This window comes from Vombatus ursinus, unplaced genomic scaffold (genome assembly GCF_900497805.2).
Source record: "Vombatus ursinus unplaced genomic scaffold, bare-nosed wombat genome assembly UNPS02000577.1, whole genome shotgun sequence".
Taxonomy (NCBI): Eukaryota; Metazoa; Chordata; class Mammalia; order Diprotodontia; family Vombatidae; genus Vombatus; species Vombatus ursinus.
Window position 1 is genome coordinate 14,294,085 of NW_020940355.1, and position 15,699 is coordinate 14,309,783.

A 15,699-nucleotide genomic window follows, 5' to 3' on the forward strand; every position below is an offset into this window, starting at 1 on the left:
CTCTGGGAGTATCAACTTATCCAGCTAATATGTCATACTGTTGACTTGTTTTGAGCTTCCAGTCCACCAAAGCTCTGGGAATGCATATCATTGAGTCTCTGGTAATTACTTATTCTCTGCAGCTGCCCCATTCACATGGCACTAGCTTCATAACCAGAAGGGTGGGTTCAATAGGAGAAGAAATATTTGATGGCTATATCAGACTAGAAATCCTCACTTTAAAAACACAAAATGAAAATCCCCTGGCCCTGCACTGATGTTCCCAGACCTCCCCTTTGCCATAATAATCTGTAATAAATGAATGAATTGAAAGTTGCTAAATATGGACACGTATCCTCCAATGGGTCTTTCAAGTAGGACCAAATCTGTATGCAAATAAGAAATGTCTTTCCAGGCCTTTTAGGCTTTCATCTGTGTTTCAGAACAGTTTTCTCTAAAAAAGGCCTTGCTGATTCACTTTGGACCCAGAGGTTTCTGCCTTTTAATTGTTGATAGCCCTGCCAGTTACTCGAGAGATAATTCTTTTTTAGCATTTGTGATTTTGCTGCAGTAGCATCTGTGTGGCGTTTCAATAATTCTGGAAGCAGAAAAATGTATGATATATGCATAATTTATGTACATATAATTAGAGAAAAGGGACATCAAAGGTCAGCACAGCTGCCATTTTAAGTACAATACTATAGAACAAGTGGGTATCTTATTCATTGCACAGCCTGCCTTGGAAAACCCCTCAGTCTTCTCCTGAATGGGGTCAAGTAGAAAGTGGGATGGATTTAGAGTCTCAGGAAACCTAGATTCAAATTCTGAATCAGGTTCTTATTACCCATATGAACTTTACCTACTTATCTCTCTATAAAATGAAGTTGGACTGAATTATCTCAAATATTCTTGCCTGCTCTTTTTTGAGATTATGTGGTACAGTGGATGAAGTGTTAGACTTGGAATACACAAGGCCTGGGTTTAAATCACACCTCAGATCCTTCCTCATTGTATGACCCTAGGAGGTCACAACCTCTATGAGACTTGGTTTCCTCACCTGTAATAGGAATGATAATTCCTGGGAATGATAACAATGACTGTAATACTGACTTCACAGTGTGGCCCAAATATGATAATGTCTACAGAGCACTTGGCAAACTTCAAAATACTACATTAAATAAATGTCAGCTGTTATCTTTATTAAGAAATACTATGATCCCATAACCCCTCAAAACAGGCCAGACGAACTTACCTATAAATCAATCTATGCAAAATTTATTAAGCACTTACTATATGCCAGGAACTATGCTTAGCCCTGAGAATGTAAAGGCAACAATGGATTTCAGATTCTGGGAGAGATCTGAGGCTGAGGAAGGAGAGATTCTGATTGCAGATCGGCTCCTCTGTGTCTGTGGAAAGGAGGAGACAGTATTTTTTTGGGAGAAGAAGTAAAGCCCCCTGTTGCCTAGGCAACACTGAGGCAGCCGGCCCATAGTCAAGGGCCATTCCTATGCAAAATTTTGCAGTAAGTAGAGATGCTGGGTTAGAGGTTCACAAGAGAGCCCTGGAGTTGGAATTGTGAGTTTGAAACCTCCCTCTCCCTGAGGTCATGTATGTGGGGGGTGGGATAGGGTGAGGATAGTGCTCCTGGTCCAGTTTTGTCCCTGGCTAGCCACGTGACTTTGGCCAAGGAATATCACCTGCCTGGGCCTCTGTCACCATGTCTGTAAAGTGAGGGAATTAGACTAAATGTTTTCTTAGGTCATTTCTAACACCAAAATTCTGGAATTTAACTTCTACCATGTTTATATCTCTATTCTAGTATGATTTGTACATCACTTTGGTGCTTCTCCAGGTTTCCACTACCCTCATAGAGTCTCTGGGATGTTTAGCTGATTCAACAGTGACACCTCAACTCATCTCACAGGTGCTCTGTGGTCTCAACTTTTTCTCATACCTTTCTCCCCATCAAAACCTAACTGGTTTTGGTCCATTACCACAAGGAATGCTGTCAAATTGGTAGCTAACAAATCATCTTATGCAATCTCAAATGGGTCCTCACAGCAGCAAAGAAATCCTGACACCTCCTTAATTAACTCACTATCCCTGTTCACTGAAGTGACTCTTCTAAATCTTTTTGTCTGCTTTTAAACTTCCCGTAGCTCCCCCTCCCCTCTCAGCTGAGAACCTGACTTCATATTTCACTGAAAAAATGAAGGACATACATTGAGAGGTCCCTCTTCATTTTATCTTCCTCATCTCACATCACCCAGGTGTCTTCTGTCATTATCTTTGCCTTCCCCTTCACTATTTCCCCATTTCACAAGAAGAAGTGGCCTTTCTCCTTTCCAAAGCAAACCCCTCTGTATACACAAGTGACCCCATCTTATCCCATTTTCAATAGTAGATTGCTCCCTTTATTATCCCTACTCTCTCACTAATCTTCAATCTCTTCCTGTCTACTGACATATTCCCTACTGCCTACAAATATGCCCATATCTCCCTCATCCTCAAAAAAAATCCCTCACTTGATCCATCCATCCCTGCTCTCTATCATCTCAGATCTTTCTTCCCTTTTGGGGTTAAACTTCTTGGAAAAGCCATTTACAGTCATTGCCTCTATTTCCTTTCCTCTCAACTTCTTCTTAACTCTCAATATTCTGGCTTCCAATCTCATCATTCAACGGAAACGGCTTTTTCCAAAGTTACCAGTGATCTCTTAATTCCCAAATCTAATGGTGTTCCCTTAGTCCTCATCATTCTTGAACTCTCCGAAGCCTTTGACACTGTCAATCCCCCTCTTCTCTTTGATACTCCCTTCTCTAGGATTTGATGATGCTCCTTTCTCCTGATTCTCCTCTTACCTGTCTGACTTCTCAGTCTCCTTCACTGAATCTTCAGCCAGGTCACATTTATTCACCATGGATGTCCCCCAGGGCCCTGTCCTGGTCCCTTTTCTCTTTTCTCTATTATTCCACTTGGTGATTTAATCAGCTCCCATGGATTTAGCTATCCTACGTGTATACTAATGATTCTTAAGTCTTTTTGTCCAGCCTTGCCTTCTCTCCTGACCTCTAGTCTTGTTTCTCCAGCTGCCTGTTGCACATCTTGAATTGGATGTCCCCTAGACATCTTAAACTCAATATGTTTAAAACTAAACTCATTATCTCCTCCTCCTCCCCACAAACTCTACTATTTTCCTATTTACCACCATTTTCTCAAGCTTGCAATAGAGGTATTATCCCGAACCCTCACTGCTTAGATCCAATCAATTGCCAAGTTTTGTCATTTCTAACTGTGACATCTCTCATATAGACCCCCTTCTCTCCTCTGATACTGCCAGCATCCTAGTGCTGGTCTTCATCATCTTTTGCTTGGACTATTCCAATAGTCTTCTGGTTGGTCTGCTGCCTCAAGTCTTAATCCACTCCAAAGCATACTCCACTACACTATCCAAGGCACCTTCTTAAAATATGGCTCTGACCATGTTATCCATTTTCCCACCACCCCTATTCAATAGATTCCAGTTGCTACTTATCACCTTCAGGGTCAAATATAAAATCCTCTGTTCAGGTTTCAAAGCCCTTCATAACCTACCTCCCCCAAGACATTTCCAATCTATTTGCACCTTCCTCATCCTCACATATTCTTTGATTCAATGACACTGGATTCCTTGCTGTTCCTCTTATCTCCTAAATCAGAGCATTTTCATTTATCTGTTGCTCATGCCTGGAATTGTCTTCCTCCTCATCTCTACTTTCTAGCTTCCCTGATTTTTGTCAGGTCCCAGCTAAAATCTCACCTTCTATAAGAAGTAGACCTTTGGGGGCAGCTAGGTGGCACAGTGGATACAGCACCAGCCCTGGATTTAGGAGGACTTGAGTTCAAATCCAGTCTCAGACCAGACACTTGACCCTTACTAGTTGTGTGACCCTGGGCAAGTCACTTAACCCCATTGCCTAGCCAAAAAAAAAAAAAAAACTAGTAGACATTTGCTGGCTATTTTATATTTTGTTTGTACATAGCTGCTTTTTGTTTCACTATTAGACTGTGAGCTCCCTTAGAGCTAAGACTGTTTTTTGCCTCTCTTTGTATCCCCAGTACTTAACACAGTGCCTAGCACACGGGAGGCACTTAATATTGACTGACTCAGGTATACTAATATGTTAATAGGTGTTATTGAGTTAATGTATTAGCAAATCCTACAAATTAACTACCCAAATAATATTCTTGCATTTTTATAGGTATCATCACTGTAGGAGTGACTCCATTGGTAGGAATTATAGGCAGTTTGGCAGATTAGGGAAGGAGATATTTTGGGATAGGCAAGGCCTCTAGTATCCATCAGACTACTTAAACTGACACCCAGGTTCACCTCCTCTCACTTATCCCCTCTCCTCTTCCCAGTCCCAGAAATACTTTCACATATAGTCACCTTGTTGTGCCCTTGAAACTTGCTTCCATTTGAAAACAAATAGTGTGTGTTCGCTATTTTTGTCTTGGGCAGCTAGGGGTGCAATGGACAGAGTGCCAGGCTTGGAATCAGGAAGACCCATCTTCCTGAATTCAAATCTGTCCTCAGACACTTATTAGCTGTGTGACCCTGGGTAAATCACTCAACCCTTTTTGCCTCAGTTTCTTTTCTTTTTTTTGGCTAGGCAGTAGGGTTAAATGACTTGCCCAGGGTCACACAGCTAGTAAGTGTTATGTGTCTAAGGCCAGATTTGAACTCAGGTCCTCCTGACTTTAGGGCTGGGACTCTATCCACTGTGTCACCTAGCTGCCCCACTTCAGTTTCTTCATCTGTAAAAAGAACTGGAGAAGGAAATGGCAAACCGCTTCAGTATTTTTGCCAAGAAAACCCCAAAAGGGGTCACAAAGAGTTGGACATGACTGAAATCAACTGAACAATAACAATTTTGTCTTGAGGGCAGTGAGGTGGTGAAGTCCATAGAGCACTGGGCTTGAGTCAGAAAGCTCTGAGTTCAAATTTGCCCTCAGACATTTTGCTGGCTGTGACCCTGGGCAAGTCACTTAACCCCTATTTGTCTCAATTGCTCGTCTGTAAAATGGGGACACACGGGAAAAGGAAATGGCAAACCACTCCAGTATCTTTGCCAAGAAAACCCTATGGACTTTGTCCATGGGGTCACATGGAGTCAAACAAGACTGAATGACTGAACAACAACAAATACTTGTCTTAACTTGGAAGTAATTTCCTTGTTACCATATGTATCCTTTTCTTTGGTTTTGTTAACAGTTTTTGACAAGCAAAGGAGCAGCGCTTTCCACTTTTGATACAATGGTTTCTAAGACTTCCATGACTAATCCACTGTACTTGGAATCCTCCCAACCTAACCCTTCTGGCCTTTCAGATACGCATTATTTCCAGAGAATCATTATAAACTTGCTGTCATGTATAATTGACATTCCCCTGCCATTGCTGTGCACACACACCCCCTATTAATGTTAGTAAGAATGATATGTATGGATCAACCATGGGAAAGACTGCATTGTTGGGAGCCTAATAGCTGCCATTTATACTTGGTTGTCTTATTCAAAGTAGAACAATCTGACTATTTTATTACCAATGATTACATTGTTCTTCACAAAGAGAAGGCAAGAGCCTGCAAAGTGTTTTGTTAAATTTTGCCTAGAAAAAAAAGTCATTAATTCCTCAGGTCCTAGTTAATACCAACTCAAGCCAGAGCCAGAGGAAATAGAGGCAGCATGGTATAAGAGAAGGAATAATGGATTGGGAATTGGAAAACCTAGGTTTGAATCCCAGTCCCAGCACTTACTAACAGTGCTACTTTGGGAAAATCACAGGATTCGAATCAAGAAAGTCTAGTCTGGCTCTCTCATTTTATAGATAAGGAAATATGTCCAGAAGGTGAAGTAGATTGCCACAGCTATGAAGTTATAGCCACTCAGCTATAAAGCTTGGATTGGAACCCAGATCCTCTGCCTCAACCCTCACCATTAGATACTGTTTCCATTGTACACTTGTGAGCCTCAAAGAGTGATTTCAAGGATCAAATGAGTTAATGTGTGTGAGGTGCTTTGTAAACCTGTGAAGTACTACCTTAATTTCAGTTGTATAAAATATTGTACAGATGACTAGTACATACACAGATGGCATTATATGGTTACAGGGTTGATTGGTGTATTGAGCATATTACTTCATTTGGTCTATTGAGACAATAATAAGAATGATAAAATTAAAAAACAACTAGCTTGTTCTAGTTAAAAATTAATAAATAGGAAGTTCTGAATCATTAGATTGTGAGCTGTCTTTTGCCTTCTTTTGTATTCCAGATGCTTAGCCCAGTGCCTGACTCATGTTGTTGTTGTCGTTCAGTCATGTCCAATTCTTCATGACCCAGTGAACCATGGTATGCCGATACTGTCTGTGAGGTTTTCCTGGCAAAGATCCTGGAATGCTTTGTCATCTCCTTCTCCAGAAGATTAAGGCAAACAGAAGTTAAGTTACTTGCCCAGGATCACAAAGTAAGTGTCTGAGGCTAGATTTGAACTCTGGTCTTCCTGACTCCAAGTCCAGTGCTCTGTCCACTAAGCCACCTAGTTGCCTCTGCCTAATACATAGTAGGCACTTAATCAGTGTTTTTTGATTGGTTGTATCAAATTATACTTCTCATTACTAAAAATGCAGCCTTTCAAGTCATAGTTTGCCATTGGTTGAAAACCCAAGACAAAAAACTTTTAGTTCCATTAGTCAATCAGAAATAATTTGTTGATGCCTATACATTGCACAAGGTTCTCTGGAAGTATCCAAGACGGGTAACAACTTGGTGGCATAGTGCATAAAGTACAGGGCCTGGAGTCAGGAAGACCTGAGTTCAAACCCTGCCTCACACACTCATTAGCCGTGTGATTCTGGGCAAGTTACTTAAACTCTGCCTATCTCAGTTTCCTCCCTCCCAGGCTTATTGTGAGGATAGTTACCAATGACTTACTAAATGTAAAATCCAATGGCCCTCTTTTCATTCTTCCTTCTTCTTCATCTCTCTGAAACTTGTGACATCTGGATACTCCTATTGAATATTTTCTTTTACTTTAGCTTCACTGACATCAAAGTCTCCTAGTTCTCTCCCTACTTTACAAATCCTCTACCCAGCAAACAAAGCCTTCAGCAACTCAGTGCTATCCTACTTTTCCAGTCTTACTCTGGAGTTAACAGTTAACCCATATTCAGATCCCACCTCTGATACTTAGTCCCTGTGTGACCTTGGGCACATCATTTAACTTTCCTGGGCCTCAATTTCCTCACCTCTAAAATGAGGGGCTTAGACTCAAGGACATTTTAGGTCCCTTCCAGTCCTCAATCTGTTGTCCTGTGATTTCCCTCCATGAACACCGTGTTCCAATCAAATTAGTCAATTGCTGTCTCCTAACCTCTCTCCCAACACTCACTGTGTTCTCATCCCTCTGCACTTCTCAGGCTATTTCCTATCCCTGAAATGCCCTCTCTGTCCATCCTTTCCTATTTAATTCATATCCATCTTTCTTTCTTAGACTTTTATTTCCATCTTTCACACATCACCTTCATTTCCACATATATCTCTTTACCATCTCCTACCCAATAAACTAACTGCTTGTTGAAATAAAGAATAAAAAGGAAACAGTAATTTCAACAGAACTACCAATAGGTTAACTGCATTGGACATTCTGTGAGATATTCCAAATCCATAGTCCCCTACCTCTGAAACAAGGTCATTCACACACATGAAATGTGAAGGTGGGACTTAAAGCCAGGTTTTCCTGACACTGAAGCCAATACTCCATATATTATGTTATGCAGTTTCAGCACTGTCTGTCCTCTATGTCTGGAGGACAATATTATACATAATTGTGCATTATGCATAATTGTGTATTATATATAATGTATGTGTAACATATGCTCTGAAGGTACTTTCCCAAACCCAACTAACAAGCTGGATCTCCAGAGTACAGCTGCTAGTTCTTCCCTAAGAGTTCTAGGGAGCTATGATGGTTGGGGCTAGGGGGTTCCATATACTATCATTCATGACCTCCCCCCGCCATGGTGCGCTTCCCTATTATAGGTTGATATTGATTAGCCAGACAATTTTTAGAAAGGGGTATAAGGTGGTATAGTTAAGAGCAACTGGTAAAAAAACATCTCCCCCCCAAAAAGAGTCTGTAACATATTCTCCCACAAGTACATAGAGTCCAGAGGAAAGTAGTTTCTCTCTTAGAGAAAACATGTGGCAACTCCCAGAAGTCTTTTTGCTCGAGACTTCAAGATATTCTCTTTTGGTATGGCTTTCCCGGCTCCTTTTAGACTACTGAGGCTGCCTTTCCTTAATGTGCCCAGTAGGCCTATGGCATCTATGCAGGCTCAGTCCCTGGCTGCCACTATCTTGAGGGAGCTGGTAGCACACCAGTGAGAAACCCAAATCCTCCCAATCTTAGGATGTTCAAAGGGTCCTTCCCTGATCAAAGAAGGCCAGGTGAAAGACAGAGGCTTTCTCCTACTATACACCCACCCAAAGTGATTCCCTCATCCATTCTTAGGGGCTTGACTGGAACTGCTTTCTACTCCAGCAACATAATCTCCTGGGTCCCACCTGAACTACTTTGCTATTTTATAGCAACCCCACAGGGCATAACTGAGTTTCTTCATGCAGTCCAAAAACACCTTCTTTACATCCACTGGCTTTCACACCTGGTCTGATTCTATTGCTTAATTACTTCGATAGACCCTGACTAATTGCGCTGGTTCATACTTCGGATTGAGCCATTGAGTCAGTGGAAGTATTCTTATCTGACACAGGTAGTGGGGTGAGGTGATTGATTGATTAATGTGGCATTTCTAAAGTTTGAGAGACATAATTTCTTGGTAATTTGGTCATTTTATTAATAATGCTAGCATGTTTTTTAATAAAAAGAGGTCAGTGTCACTCAAATACCAAAGACCCTCAGAACAGTGGGCTCACAGAAGAGTGGCATTCATGAGGGTACCAATCAACTCTGATTGGTTAACAATTAATGAGAGAATGACTATAACAATGAGGGGCTGGACTTATTCTAATGAACTTTGATTATGTCATTTACCTCTAAATTACTCCCAGCCCTGGGCAATCAAGCAGACGACAATGAGCTGGGAGTTTCACCTTAAATTCCTTTTAAGGTTGGATGGGGTTTGACCAAGATTGAGGAGAGTTAATTCAATCTGATTATCAGTTGCGTGTGGTTTGTCCTTCCTTCTGAAGAGGACCTTGACATCAGGGAAATGATGACATGACTTGGCATTTGACTTGGATTTGAGTGAAGGAGGGCTGTGCAAAGTTACCAGTCTCTGAACTTTGAAATGAGGACTATAGAAAAAGGGGGAACTCTGGATGGATCTCCACAAATCATTGATCATTAATAATTATTTCTCATTAATAAAGTAAACTCTACCCTTACATTTACTATATGTAATAATAATGTATATTATAGACAGATTGATATCATGTAATTGTATATATGTGTATAACTATGTATTGATATATATGGATAAACATGTATGATATATATATATATATACACATGTACAGATATAATAGAAATATACATATATATAATGCATAGTATATTAATACTTTTGGATAGCTATAGCTATGGACTGGGGCAGTTAGGTGGCTCAGTGAATAGAGCATCAAGCCTGGAGTGAGGAAGACCTGAGTTCAAACCTGGCTTCAGACACTTAGCAGTTGTGTGACCCTGGGCAAGTCACATAACCCTGTTTGCCTCAGGTTCCTCCTCTGCAAAATGAGCTAGAGAAGGAAATGGCAAACTACTCTAGTATCTTTGCCAAGAAAACTCCAAATGGGCTCACAAATAATTGGACACAACTGAAATGACTGAACAACAATAACAATAGATTTGGACACTATATATTCATCCAGACATATCTTTTTCATATGTATAACTCCTCTCCCCCTCTTCAGATTTGGCAGTTGCTTTTTTCCCTTTTTCACCTTTGACCCTACATGCCAGCCCACATGTTAGCAGTGCTTTTGAATTTGAAGTCACTCTTTCTTTTTTTTTAATTTGTTGACATCTTTCATTTGTATATCACTGCATTTCCCTATATGTCCCCTCCCCTTTCTCCCAGAGGCCATCTATTTTAATAAAGAATTTTTTAAAAGAGTGGGGGAAAAAATCATCAAAATGAGGCAATACAGAAAAAGTCTGACATTACAGTGTTTCACACACAGTAGAATATAGTGCTTCTCTGAATACACCCATGATACTCCCATAAGTCCCTATATACCACAAACATTACATACCAGCTCTGGAATCTTCTTACCACCCATACAGGTGTGCATGCACACACACGTACTTTCTCTCTCTCTCTTTCTCTCATCAATCTCTTGACACAATTCAGCCTTAAACTGTACTCTGGCAATGTTCAACTCTGACCTTTTCCACATTAGAACTGGAGAATCACTAACAAGCCAGCTATCCATCAACCAGAAAGCAATGTTACAAAGTCACTGCTCTTTGACTTATGCTAGGAAGAGTAGAGAGATCTTTCTTAAAACACCAGTCTTGGGAAATAGACTTGCACTAAAGCAGGGAGAAGTACCTTTGCCTTTCTGGTGCTATGGATCTCTTTGGAAGACTGGTGAAGCTGATGAAACCCTTCCCAAAATAATGTTCTAAAATACATAAAATAGGAGTTGGAACTCAAAACTTAAAAAAAAAAACCCAAATGTTAAAAAAAAAACTATTTAACATTCAATTGGGGGGAAAAGACATATCTGTGTGTGTGTGTGTGTGTTTATAGGTATAGGTATATATACATACATATACATATATACATACACATATCTATATAAATAAAATGACATTAATGCATATAATGAAATATACAATAAAACAATAAATTACAAAGGAAAATAATTATATTGAAATATTATATATGTGCTTATGTGTATATATATATATACACATCATATATATACATATATATATATATACACACACATATATCTATATTTTAAAATAAGTATAACAACCCAGATTTAGGTCCCCTTAAAACCCTTTGCAATCAAGGTTGTACCTATCCAGTAAAGATGAAAATGGAACAAATCACAGCACTGGGCTATTACATGGGAATTATTTCAGAATGATAATCATGCTGGGGAACTGGGGGGACATACTGTGGTTTTAGAACCCTTTGCAGCCACTCTGTTATCATTCCTCTTACCCCCTCCTTGAGTCCTGGAAGGGCTTGAGCCAGCAGGTGCCTGCAAACACAAGGCAGTTAAATGAGTGGCCCAAGGTCATGGAGTGAATGAGTCGGGAGCAAATGGAGGATTCAGGAGCAGAGATACTTGAGTTCAGGCAATTAAACTACCTTGCACAGCAGGAAGTCTTCAGGTGGATAGAAGAGATTCTGATCACGGAATTGTCAAAGGGTTTACCAATCCATTTAACTAAAATCAAGCAGTTACTGAGCTGGGTAGCTGAGCCTCTCTCAGCGGATGAGATCAAGGTGGAAAGGGACATATCATTAGATCCCAATTGAAAAGTCTTCCAATGTGAGCTGAATAAGGGACTCACTTTTCAAAACCCCAATATCCTACTTCCCTCCCATTCTCAAGAGGCAGAATTGTGGGAACAAAGATAAAAGTAAGAGTCCCTGCCATAATCCCTAAACCAAAGTCAGAATTGGATTTGCATGTATTGGAAATCTTGCAGAAACTTCATAAGCCCCTACCAAGAATCTGAATAATCGAGCTCCTACCAGATTCTATCAGCTACTCCCCAGTGGGTCATCCCCCTCTGTGATACAATAAACACTCCTGCTTCAACTGTGTGTGTTGTTGCTAATAGGAGAGGAAGTCTTTAGGCTGGTGAAAAATTAACCAGAACAGAGAACCTCATAATGAAGCTCAAGAAATAGCTGCATGTTGTAGAAAAGAAAACTGAAATAATGAGAGACCTGGCTCTGAAACCTGGTTCCAACAGTTGGGGCTGCCACCTAAGGGAAGTGTGGGACAGTGGGGAAAAAATACATTCAATTTAAGGTCCTTAAGAGGACCTTATTTCAAAACTGATTCCATAATTTATTATCTGTGGACAAGGTCATTGAAAACAAGGAAGCCTTGTTTTTCTTGTCTGTAAAATGAAGGGGTTTGAAGTGGGACTCCAAAGGTCTCTTGTAGTTCACAATCTGTGATCTTATGAACTTCCTTTGCCTGCCTGAGCTTCAGTTTATTCATTTGTAAAATGAGAATTATACTACTTTCTGCTCCACAAGGTTGTTAAGATTGATGCACTTTATAAAATCTGGAGAGTGAGCTAAACATGAGCCTATCTTTGAATGCCATTGAAAAAATTAGGGATTTCCTTCTAGGCTCTGCTAAAATCCTACCTTCTAAAAGAAGCCTTTCCCAGCCTCCCTTGATGCTAGTTTCTATCCCAAATTTATCCTCTACATGTCTTGCTTGTACAGAGTTATTTGCATTTTGTCTCCCCCATTAGACTGTGAGCTCCGTGAGGGCAGGATCTGTTTTTACCTTCTTTTGTATCTCAAGTGCTAGATGAATTCTTGTTTAGACTTTGTATCCCAAGCACTTAATAAATGCTTATTTAGACCGTTAAGACTAAGTGAATAGAAAAGAAAATGAAAGGGCAGCTAGGTGGCACAGTGGATAGAGCATCAGCCCTAGAGTGAGGAGGACCTCAGTTCAAATGCAGTCTCAGACACTTATTGGCTGTGTGACCCTGGGCAGGTCACTTAACCCTGATTGCCCCCCCCCCCCAAAAAAAAGAGAGAAAGAAAAGAAATTGAGTCATGTGTCCCTATCACAAGAGCAGAATCAGAATCATTTCCTATAAGATTAGTCCTGCCTCATTCTGTGCCTTTGCTTATGATGGTCCCCATGCTGGGAATGTTGAAATCCTCTTCTTTCCACCCCAAATTCAAGTGCCATTTCTTTTGTGACAACCTCCCATTGTCCCCAGCTAATAGTGACCTCTCCCTCCTTGGACTTCTTTGAATCTCTCATGTCACCCTGACCTCTCCTAAGCACTTATTCAGGGCAGAAAGCAATGTCACAGAGTGAATAGAGTGCTGGACCCTAAACCAGGAAGACTTACCTCTGACAAATTCTGTGACTTTGTGACCTAAAGAAATTCCTTAACCAGACACTGCTCAGCTCTTCTAAATTAACCCTTGAAAACTACAAGATGCAGAGGAAGATGCTGATCTGTATTGGTAGGAGCTCCTCACAGAGACCTCTCTACATAGATGAAATCATAATTTGGAAAAAGAAATGGGGAGAGTATTTAATAATAGGATTATAGATTAAGAATGAGCAAGCACCTCAGAAGTCATCTAGTCCTTCTTATGAATTTATAGCAATTTTTGATCTTGTCTCCTCTCAGTCCAAGAGGATGTAAGCTTCACAAGGGCAGGGCAGGGATTGTTATGTTATTGTTGTTTTTTATCCCTATGCCCAATTAAAAAAACTCATACATAGTTGGTGCTTTCAACATTTGTTGAATTGGATTGAACTTAAAGTTCCCAGAGTTAGCTTAAGGGGTGGAGAACAGACTTGCTGTATGGGTCCAGTCAGCCCTTTGGGCCCAATCTAATGTACATCTCACTTCTTGATGAAGCAGCATGCTCAGAACAGCCCCAATCAGTCCCCTGTCTGCTTTACAAATTTTGCACAACAGCTTTGGAACTGTGTCCTAACTTGGTTAGGTTAGGATAGGTTTTTTGAGCTGCCCCCACATCACACTTCCTCTGGCCTCTTCATCTCTCCTCAGATGAGGAACAGCCACTTGTGCCTAATTGGGAATCAGAGTCTTTACAACCTTGCCTTTTTCCTCCCACCATGGGTTCCTTGGGTGAACTCAGTCCCAATCAAGAAAGTGCCTCTCTAAGGCCATTCTGAGTGCGTCATATCTTCTACTTGATGGTATAATTACATTTGCCCACATGTAACTACAACATCCTGTGTGCTTCCACTTTGTGGTTGCTTTACTATGTCCTGAATTTTTTATCTTTGTTGATTTTTAATCCCCCCTCTCGCTTCCAGGGAACAAATTAGTTTACTTGTAGATGAGAATCCTGCTAGGCCACTTCCTTAAGACATTGTCCACAATCTTCTTCCCACCTTCCCTTCTCAGTCTGCACCTCCACCTCAGCATCCTGAGGTTTGCACAGGAATTATCCGTTTGCTTTGCCTTTTTTGTGCTACAGCAGAATGAGGAAAATGATGGAGTGCAGTGTTTCTCCCATGGCTCATGGCTCCATGTGCAGTGGAGTGGCAATGAGGGCTGTATGGATCTCTGTTCACGGGTCTGTGGGGAGGTGACTCTGCATGTATGTGGTGAACCCCAGGGGAGCAAGAAATAAAGGAGTTGTAAACATTGGAATATCAGCTTCTTATCTTCCTTGAATGCCAACTGTTTGCCAAATCCTTGGTTTCCTCATTCCTAAAAGAAGGGGGTGGAATCTCTGAGGTCCCTTGCATCTCTAAAATTCTGTTATCTATTTTCTACCAATTCCCACCTAACATCTGCAGACCCAGAGATTCTGCTTAGAATGTCGCTTCACAAACACAGGCTCATTTGTGCCCCCACACTCTGCCTCCTCAGAGGAGTGTCAATGATTACAGCAATTAAAATACTATGCAAGAAAAATGGGCCAACACATCATGCAGGGGATGAGGTACCTCTCTCCTAGAAAGGTTTTTTACTGTAGTGGTGAGTCATTCCTGGAGCTCTTTTACTCCTGTTCTTCTTCAGAGTTTATTCTTAGTTGTACGCTTCAGCTCATCTTCACTATGCACCTCTACTTTGTCCTCTGCATGATACTGATTTTGAATCAAGGAATTATACGACAGGAAGAGAAGTTGGGTTGGTTTATAGGTGGTGCAATGGATAGAGCACTGACCCTGGAGTCAGGAAGACCTGAGTTCAAATCCAGTCTCAGACATTAATGATTGTGTGACCCTGGGCAAGTCACTTAACCTTGATTGCCTCAGAGAGAGAGAGAGAGAGAGAAGACCTGAGCTCAGATCTAGACTCAGACACTTACTGGCTATGTGATTCTGGGCTAGTCACTTAAAAATCTCTATTTGCCTCAGTTTCCTCATTTGTAAAATGGGGATAATAATAGCACCTACTTCATGGGATTGTTGTGAGGACCTAATGAAATAATAATTGTAAAGCACTTAGCACAATGCCTGGCTCATAGTAAGTGCAATAAAAATGTTAGTTATTATTATTGTTGTTGTTATTATTATGTAGCAAGGAAGAGAGATGACAAGTGGACAGCTTGAGTGTCCCACTGGTAGCCTTTCAATGTCATGAAAAACTGAAGACAGTCTCCAGAAAATTAAATGGACCATCTGTAGCAAATTTGTGGTAAGACATGAGCAAGAGTCTCTGTTTGGGAAGGTATAGATGAGTTAGAAGCTGCACCATTGAGGGAAGCTTCTCAATCAATGGGATCACGGATGTATTTGAGAATTGAGTCATACGACTCTGCAACAGCAGAGCATCTGTAGCATCACAGATGTGGAGGCAGAACAACCTTCAAAGACCCTCCATTGGACAGATGAGGAAATGGAAGCTCAAAGAAGTTAAATGATTTATCCAGAGCAGGCATCAGAGGCAGAATGGGAACCCAGGGCCTCTGACTCCTGTGCCAGTATTTTTTCCACTGTA

At 40.8% G+C, this 15,699-nt stretch overlaps 1 protein-coding gene across 14 annotated transcripts in view; it reads left to right on the forward strand.

Moving 5' to 3' along the window:
* The window catches only part of ADTRP (androgen dependent TFPI regulating protein), a 168,165-nt gene that overhangs the window by 85,229 nt on the left and 67,237 nt on the right, over positions 1-15,699 (forward strand). The window contains exon 8 of one of the 14 annotated variants that reach the window (XM_027839686.1): positions 6,298-6,428. The exons of the other annotated variants lie outside the window; for them this stretch is intronic. Coding sequence (XP_027695487.1) covers positions 6,298-6,360 — 63 coding nt within the window. The 3' untranslated portion in view covers positions 6,361-6,428. Of the gene's footprint in view, positions 1-6,297; positions 6,429-15,699 lie in introns of those variants that run through there. 14 annotated transcript variants of the gene reach the window in all.